This window comes from Megalopta genalis, unplaced genomic scaffold (genome assembly GCF_051020955.1).
Source record: "Megalopta genalis isolate 19385.01 unplaced genomic scaffold, iyMegGena1_principal scaffold0469, whole genome shotgun sequence".
In the NCBI taxonomy this organism is placed as follows: Eukaryota; Metazoa; Arthropoda; class Insecta; order Hymenoptera; family Halictidae; genus Megalopta; species Megalopta genalis.
This window is the reverse complement of record NW_027476538.1, coordinates 151,477-161,018: the sequence shown is the minus strand read 5'-3', so window position 1 is coordinate 161,018 and position 9,542 is coordinate 151,477. Positions and strand designations below refer to the sequence as shown.

Genomic DNA, 9,542 nt, shown 5'->3' with positions numbered 1-9,542 from the left:
GTTATATCGCAAGTATCTGATGCTAAATCATTTGTTTTGCATGGATTTGAAGATAATTCTTCTACATCGCATGGATTTGCAGCTAAATCACGTGTTTCGCGTGGATTTGAAGCTAACTCGTTAGTTTCGAATGCATTTGAAGCTATATCACTTATTGTTCCGTTCCGGAAGACCTCCCGCAGGCTGCTTTCGCGAAGGTTTATGGCGTGGACCAGCGAGGATCATAAAGAGACGGAAACCTTTTTTCCATCTGCAGAACATCGGTGCAGGGTCTTCCGTTTCTTTAATGACCGCGACGCGTCGTAGGCACGAAAGGCCCGAAAAAACAACCCCGTCGTAAATTTGAGAATTTGACGGGTCTTGAGAAAGTTTAGTCCCAACCGTCGCGGGGACGATATCTCAGGCCCCAGGGGACCTCCCGTCCACGCAAGTACGCAACACCCCCCTCTCCTAGACAAGGCTCGTGTAGGACGATACGAGAGGGTGGTGACGAAAAGCTTAGAGGACACTGATTGGAAAATCGCAATCTTCGAGAAAAACCAATCAGTGCGTCCCGGCGTGGAGGTGGAGGTTCCTTCAGGGATCTCAAACGGGGGTGACCAATATAAAATAACGCGACCAGTCGGGGCGCGGACAGTAAAACGCAGAAAAACCAGTCGGTGTCAAACAGTCAGAAGTCACAGTCGAAAATACTTACACGCGCTCTCTTTCTCGCCCGAGCTCTAGCTCTAACATACAGTACAATCGGACACTCTCTCGAGTTCACGAGGCATTTCGTAGAATCCTCATCCGCGGCATTACTTCGCTAACGAGCGAACGCAATCGCGGGTCGAAAAAGCTCGACTCGCTTCGCACACATTTTCCGCGACACATTCGAGTCCCTCGAGTCGGATAAGTGCGAAACATTTTTGGTCCTTCGAGCCGGATTCGCGATCTACGGAAATATAATTCGGGTGTGAAAACCCAGAGTGCAGCCGATTCCGTTACAATGGCAACGACTAGTGCACTCTCGAGCGGAATGGACAAGGGCGAAACCTACGTCCATTCCTTGAAGACGAAGCGCCGAACATTCAAGGCGCAATTGACATTGTTCTCTAAATACGTCGAGTCATACGCAGACTCCGTTATTGAGCGTGTCAAACTACGGGAACGCACACAACGCATTCGACAACAGTTTGACGATTTCAACAAAATCCAGGATGAGTTGTGTCTCCTAGAAGACTTCGACACGGCCGAAGAAGAACGAGCAACGGTGACTGATACTTATGATCACGCCATCGCCATCGCAGTCACCACGTCGGAACGGGTCGACCAGACTCACGCGCAGTCTTTTCATCCCGCAACGCGAGACTCACCTACACCGTCTGCGTTGTCGATGGGATTATCCGTGAAGCTACCGCGGATCGACCTTCCGAAATTCGCCGGCCGGCTGGAGAAATGGGTCACGTTCAAGGACGCATTCACGACGATGATCCACACGCACGCTGGGTTAAGTAATATTCAAAAACTCAACTACTTGCGCCTCTCGCTCACCGGCAGGGCGGCGACGACGATCGAGGCCTTCACCGTCAGTGAAGACAACTACGAACCCGCTTGGAATCATATGATCGAGACATATGAGAACAAGCGAGCCCTCATTCTTCGTCACGCGGCGCTTCTTCGCGACACCCCGACCATGCCGAACGAGACTTCCGAATCCATACGGGATCTTACCAATTACATGCAACTACATGTACGGTCGTTGCAAGCTCTCGGTCGGACGTGGGAACAAATCGCGAGCGACTTACTCGCTAGCATTGCCATGTCGCGCATGGGGCAAGATATACGAAGGACGTGGGAACGCACCCTGACGACTACGGAGATGCCCAAAATTGAGGACATCTTCAAATTTTTGAACCTTTCCGCGCATCAGTACAGGGACTGTGAAACGCCTTCAACCTCGACTCCCACGGTCCAACAAGTCCAAGCCGAGACCGCACGAGGCGTTCGGAAGCCGGGTTCCTTCCGGACGAAAGAGAGGAGACAATATCCCACGCAGTCCTCGAATAGAGCAAGCGGACAAGCCTTCGTAACTGCTAAGGGTAATAATTGTGCAATCTGCAACACAGCAGAGCATTCCGTCTTTCAATGCAAGACGTTCCTTGAGATGCCAGTCAGGAAACGGATCGAGACGGCAACCAGTTTGTACTTGTGCTTGAATTGTTTGCGTTTCGACCACCGTGCTAAGGACTGCAACGCCGGGAATTGCAGAACATGCGGAAAACGGCACAACACCAAGTTACACGAAGATCCGCCGAAATCCACGGACAGACCCGAATGACCACGACGGAAACGACGAAGGAAGCAGCCGAGGAAAGGGATTCGCGTTCGAGCCACCGAGGGACCGACCAATGGGTTGATGACCACGGCGATCGTCGAGGTCGCAGGTCGCGATCAACCCTCAATCCCGTGTCGAGCATTGGTCGATACCTGCGCTAACGCGAACTTCATCACGGAGGAGTTCGTCGCGAAACTCCAGCTTCCCGTCACAAAATCGGCCGCAACCATCGAGACGCTGAACGCCATGCGAACGGTCACAAGCAAGATTGTGAAAACCACCATCAAATCCCGTCTTTCGAACTACAAGCGGGATTTGACGTTTTTCACAATCCCACGCATTGCGGGGTTCGTACCGGAGGAGCCGATTGACCGTGATCAACTTAGCATCCCAGCTAACATTCCACTAGCTGATCCACACTTCTACCGTCCAGCGCCCGTAGACATGCTGATCGGAAGCGGTCCTGCCCTCGCATCACTCAGCATAGGGCAAATCAACTTGTCTGCACGTGGCAACCTGGATCTCGTCCTCCAGAAAACCCAACTGGGATGGATCATCGGGGGGAGCGCACCGGCAAGGAAACCTCAAACGACGCGAAAAACCTTCCTGACGAAGTTGAGTTTCGACCTCAGAAGATTTTGGAAATTGGAAGAGGGACCATCCGAACGGCACCTCTCGTCCGAGGAGAAACGATGCGAGGATCACTTCACCCAACATCTTCAGCGAAACGAAACAGGTCGGTACGTCGTCGCTCTGCCCTTCAACGGAAGGGAATCAATGCTCGGTGAATCACGGTCTCGCGCTTTCAATCGATTTTTGGCGTTGGAGAGGAAATTCTCGCGCGATCCTGCTTTGAAGACGGAGTATTCAACCGTCATCAATGAATACCTGGCGCTCGGACATTTGACTCAGGTAGGAAGCGATGAACCCCAGTCACCGGGTTTCTACCTGCCGCACCATGCGGTCGTAAAGTCGTCGAGCGCGACCACAAAGGTCCGTGTTGTGTTCGACGGCTCCTCCAAATCGAGTTGCGGTCTATCACTGAACGACGCGCTGATGATAGGACCCACGATACAGGACGACATGTGGCTGCTACTACTGCGATTTCGCATGCACGTGTATGCGCTGACTGGCGACATCGAGAAGATGTATCGCCAGTTCCTCGTTCGGCCAGAGGATCGCAAGTATCAACGGATCCTGTGGAGAAACGCAAACCACGAGGTCACTACGTATGAGCTGAATACGGGTCACGTTCGGGCTCTCCGCGGCTCCATTTCTAGCAATTCGGTGCATACACCAGCTAGCGAACGACGAAGAGTCCCAATTTCCAGCAGCTTCAAGGACGTTGAAGAGGGACTTGTACGTCGACGATTTGCTGACTGGTGCCGATACATTGGAGGAAGCCCAGACCGTACGCAATCAGGTCATCAACTTGTTGGCGAAGGGAGGACTCAACATACGTCAATGGAGGTCAAACGAACCCAGGCTTTTGACCGACCTCTCAGCTCAACAAGTACATCCAAAGGTCTTCGGTGACGCGACCACCGTCAAGACCCTCGGTGTGGTATGGGATGCAACAGGAGACATCATCAGATTCACCGTGAATCACAACGTTACCACACGGGTAACGAAACGGTCCATCCTGTCATCGGTAGCAAAGATCTTCGATCCACTGGGACTCCTCGGACCGGTTACTATCCTCGCGAAGCTCATGATCCAGCAGTTGTGGCAACTGAAGGTCGATTGGGACGAATCCCTTCCAGTTGGCATACACACTGAATGGTCAACCTTCGCAGAGGATTTAGTTCACCTCAACCACTTGTCATTCCAGAGAAACGTCACCCAATCGGGTAATCGCAAGATCGAGCTTCACGGATTTTGTGATGCCAGCGAGCGAGCGTATGGAGCATGTATCTACGTTCGATCCATCAGCACAAGCGGCAGGATACGGGTACATCTTCTCTGCGCAAAGTCTCGAGTGGCACCACTGAAGACCGTTCCGCTCGCACGACTGGAGCTTTGCGGGGCTTCCCTGCTGGCTACTTTGACGACCTCGGTTCAAGGGGCACTCGGCACCGATCCCGCAGCCATCACCTTCTGGACCGATTCCACCATTGTTTTGAATTGGCTCCACAAGGAACCAAGCGGTCTCAAAACATTCGTTGCGAATCGCGTAGCGGATGTTCAGGGTAAAACCGACATAAACGCGTGGCGACACGTACGTTCCCACAACAACCCGGCGGATCTGCTATCCCGGGGACAAGCACCAGCGCAGTTCATCAAGAACCAACACTGGCGCCACGGACCCACCTGGCTTTCAACACACAAGTCAACGTGGCCCGAAACAATATTCGAGATCTGGGAGGATGTACCGGAGAGAAAACGACTCACTTGTTTCACCGCGACCATAAAGCGCAGTTCATCAAGAACCAACACTGGCGCCACGGACCCACCTGGCTTTCAACACACAAGTCAACGTGGCCCGAAACAATATTCGAGATCTGGGAGGATGTACCGGAGAGAAAACGACTCACTTGTTTCACCGCGACCATAAACAGTGAGGAAATTTTGAACCGATTCTCCTGTCTTTCTAGGTTAAAACATGTCACCGCGTATTGCCTACGGTTCAAGAATCCACGAGCATTCAGAGGACCTCTCACCATCGAAGAGATCCAATCGGCCACCGTCCGCATCCTACAACTGGCACAGGCAACAGCGTTTGCATTGGATCTTCGTTCATTGAGATCCGGCACCGAGCTCCACAAAAAGAGCAAGCTCCTTCCGCTGAATCCGTTCATCGACCACCAAGGACTGCTACGCGTCGGAGGCCGTCTCGTAAATTCGACGCTGTCTTACAATCAGCGCCATCCGGTCCTCTTGCCGAAGAGTCATCATGTGACCGAACTTATCATCCGCCAGGCCCACCTCGAGAACCACCACGCAGGGATGACGACTACCCTGTACGCCGTCCGGCAGGCCTATTGGCCCATCGACGGCAGAAACGCAACGCGGAAGATCGTGAGGCGGTGCGTCAAGTGCTTCCGTATGGACCCACCTGCCACAGCCTGCAGCATGGGAAACCTACCTGCCGCACGAGTAACCGAGCACCGCCCGTTTTCCAATTGCGGCGTGGACTATTGTGGTCCCTTTCATATAAAAGAGTGACGACATCGCAATCGCACTCGACTCAAGGTGTTCGTTGCTGTCTTCATTTGTTTCTCAACGAAGGCAGTACACCTTGAAGTCGTAAGCGACATGACCACAGAAGCATTCATCGGGGCTTTGCGACGATTCATCTCGCGGAGGGGGATCTGCAAAAACATCTATTCCGACAACGGCACCAATTTCGTTGGTGCGAACAACATGTTGTCCGAGATGCACGAGATCTTGCGCAATGGGGAGAACAAAATCCGCCACTTCCTAACGGAGAAGCAAATCTCGTGGCATTTCATCCCGGCGCAGTCTCCGAATTTTGGCGGCCTTTGGGAAGCCGCCGTCAAATGCTTCAAACACCACGTGAAGCGCGTGGTAGGAGAAGAACTATTCTCATTTGAGCAGTTCAACACTTTCGTGATAGAGGTCGAAGCCATCCTCAATTCCAGACCCTTGACTCCTCTATCTTCCGACCCGAACGATCCCATCGCACTCACTCCTGGCCACTTCTTGATTGGTGATTCCTTGACGAGTTTTCCTGATATTGATTTCAGAAAAACTCCCAGCAACCGACTGTCCAATTGGCAACACATACAAAAGGTCAAACAAGACTTTTGGGCCCGCTGGTACAAGGAATACATCAATCAACTCAACGTTCGCCAAAGGTGGACCAAGGGGTCGCCCAACATCACCAAGGGCACCATCGTCGTCCTGAAGGAGGATAATCTCCCACCACTGCAGTGGCGTCTCGGCTGTGTGGTACAACTCCATCCAGGACAGGACGACTTCGCCAGGGTCGTGACCGTGCGGACTTCCCAAGGAGTCTACAAGCGGAACGTGCGACAACTGGCACCTCTGCCCATCGAGCACAGTGTTTAGAGACATTTTTAAACATACCGCAAGCAACCCAGGACATCGCGATCGAATTAGCTAATAAGTACGCTGATTGTGTATTGACCGATTCGGTCGCTCAACGGGGGGAGCATGTTCCGTTCCAGAAGACCTCCCGCAGGCCGCTTTCGCGAAGGTTTATGGCGTGGACCAGCGAGGATCATAAAGAGACGGAAACCTTTTTTCCATCTGCAGAACATCGGTGCAGGGTCTTCCGTTTCTTTAATGACCGCGACGCGTCGTAGGTACGAAAGGCCCGAAAAAACAACCCCGTCGTAAATTTGAGAATTTGACGGGTCTTGAGAAAGTTTAGTCCCAACCGTCGCGGGGACGATATCTCAGGCCCCAGGGGACCTCCCGACCACGCAACTACGCAACACCCCCCCTCTCCTAGACAAGGCTCGTGAAGGACGATACGAGAGGGTGGTGACGAAAAGCTTAGAGGACACTGATTGGAAAATCGCAATCTTCGAGAAAAACCAATCAGGGCGTCCCGGCGTGGAGGTGGAGGTTCCTTCAGGGATCTCAAACGGGGGTGACCAATATAAAATAACGCGACCAGTCGGGGCGCGGACAGTAAAACGCAGAAAAACCAATCAGTGTCAAACAGTCAGAAGTCACAGTCGAAAACACTTACACGCGCTCTCTTTCTCGCCCGAGCTCTAGCTCTAACATACAGTACAATCGGACACTCTCTCGAGTTCACGAGGCATTTCGTAGAATCCTCATCCGCGGCATTACTTCGCTAACGAGCGAACGCAATCGCGGGTCGAAAAAGCTCGACTCGCTTCGCACACATTTTCCGCGACACATTCGAGTCCCTCGAGTCGGATAAGTGCGAAACACTTATATCGCAAGTATCTGAATCTAAATCATTTGTTTACGCATGGATTTGAAGCTAAGCCTTCTACTTCATATCGATTTGAAGATAAATGATATGTATCGCATGGATTTTGAAGCTAACTCGTTTGATTCGTCAGCATTTGAAGCTATATCACTTATCTCCCAATTGTTTGAAGCTAAATCATTTGTTTCGCATGAACTTGAATCTAAACCTTCTACATCGCATTGATTTGAAGCTAAATCATGTGATGCGCTTGGATTTGAAGCAAACTCGTTTGCTTCGGTTGCATTTGGAGAAATATCACTTATATCTCAATTGTTTGAAGCTAAATCATTTGTTTCGCATGGATTTGAAGCTAAACCTTCTGCACCGCATTGATTTGAAGCTAGATCATTTGTTTCGCATGGATTTATATCTAAATCTTCTACATCGCATTCATTTGAAGCTAAATCATGTGATTCGCTTGGATTTGAAGCTAACTCGTTTGCTTCGGCTGCATTTGAAGCTATATCACTTATATCTCAATTGTTTGAAGCTAAATCATTTGTTTCGCATGGATTTGAAGCTAAACCTTCTGCATCGCATTGATTTGACGCTAAATCATGTGTTTTGCATGGATTTGATGCTAACTCGTTTGCTTCCCCTGCATTTGAAGCTATATCAGTTATATCGCAAGTATCTGATGCTAAATCATTTGTTATGCATGGATTTGAAGCTAAATCTTCTACATCGCATGGATTTGCAGCTAAATCATGTGTTTCGCATGGATTTGAAGCTAAGCCTTCTACTTCGAATCGATTTCAAGCTAAATGATTTGTATTCGCATGGATTTTGAAGCTAACTAGTTTGATTCGTCTGCATATGAAGCTGTATCACTTATATCGCAAAGTATCTGAAGCTAAATCAATTGTTTAGCATGGATTTGAAGCTAAGCCTTCTACTTCGCACTGATTTGGAGCTAGATCATGTGTTTCGCTTGGATGTGAAGCTAACTCGTTTGTTTCGTCTGCATTTGAAGCTATATCATTTATATCGCAAGTATCTGAACCTAAATCATTTGTTTCGCATGGATTTGAAGCTAAGCCTTCTGCTTCGTATCGATTTGATTTTAAATGATATGAATCGCATGGATTTTGAAGCTAACTCGTTTGATTCGTCAGCATTTGAAGCTATATCACTTATATCCCAATTGTTTGAAGCTAAATCATTCGTTTCGCATGGATTTGAATCTAAACCTTCTACATCGCATTGATTTGAAGCTAAATCATTTGTTTCGCATGGATTTATATCTAAATCTTCTACATCGCATTCATTTGAAGCTAAATCATGTGATTCGCTTGGATATGAAGCGAAATCGTTTGTTTCGTCTGCATTTGAAGCTATATCACGTACAGCTCAAGTGTTTGAAGCTAAATCATTTATGTCGCACGTATTTGAAGATAAACCTTCTACATCGCATTGATTTGCAGCTCAATCACTTGCTTCGCATGTATTTGAGGCTATCACGTTTGTTTCTCCTGCATTTGAATCTATATCAAATATATCGCAAGTATCTGAACCTAAATCATTTGTTTCGCATTCATTTGAAGCTAAACCTTCTGCACAGGCATTGATTTGAAGCTAAATCATGTAATTTTGCATGGATTTGCTGCTAACTCGTTAGTTTCGACGGCATTTGAAGCTATAAAACTTATATCGCAAATATCTGAATCTAAATCATTTGTTTCGCATGGATTTGAAGCTAAGCCTTCTACTTCGTTTCGATTTGAAGTTAAATGATATGTATCGCATGGATTTTGAAGCTAACTCGTTTGATTCGTCAGCATTTGAAGCTATATCACTTATATCTCAATTGTTTGAAGCTAAATCATTTGTTTCGCATGTATTTGAAGGCAAACCTTATACATCGCATTGATTTGAAGCTAAATCATGTGTTTCGCTTGAATTTGAAACTAAACCTTCTCCATCGCATTGATTTGAAGCTAAATCATGTGTTTTGCATGGATTTGATGCTAACTCGTTAGTTTCGACGGCATTTGAAGCTATATCAATTATATCGCAAGTATCTGCTCCTAAATCATTTGTTTCGCATGGATTTGAAGCTAAGCCTTCTGCTTCGTATCGATTTGATTTTAAATGATATGAATCGCATGGATTTTGAAGCTAACTCGTTTGATTCGTCAGCATTTGAACCTATATCACTTATATCCCAATTGTTTGAAGCTAAATCATTCGTTTCGCATGGATTTGAATCTAAACCTTCTACATCGCATTGATTTGAAGCTAAATCATTTGTTTCGCATGGATTTATATCTAAATCTTCTACATCGCATTCAT

The 9,542-nt window shown here is 48.4% G+C and overlaps 2 protein-coding genes across 2 annotated transcripts; both read left to right on the top strand.

Annotated features, from left to right (window-relative positions):
- Positions 1-2,398: 2,398 nt before the first annotated feature.
- On the top strand, positions 2,399-5,482 carry LOC143263339 (uncharacterized). Its single transcript, XM_076528382.1, has 3 exons — positions 2,399-3,568; positions 3,618-4,828; positions 4,912-5,482. Exons 1-3 carry the CDS (start codon positions 2,399-2,401, stop codon positions 5,480-5,482), a joined length of 2,952 nt encoding a protein of 983 aa, XP_076384497.1.
- Positions 5,483-5,572: 90 nt separating this feature from the next.
- On the top strand, positions 5,573-6,349 carry LOC143263340 (uncharacterized). The gene has a single exon (XM_076528383.1). It carries the CDS (start codon positions 5,573-5,575, stop codon positions 6,347-6,349), a length of 777 nt encoding a protein of 258 aa, XP_076384498.1.
- The last annotated feature ends 3,193 nt before the right edge of the window (positions 6,350-9,542 follow it).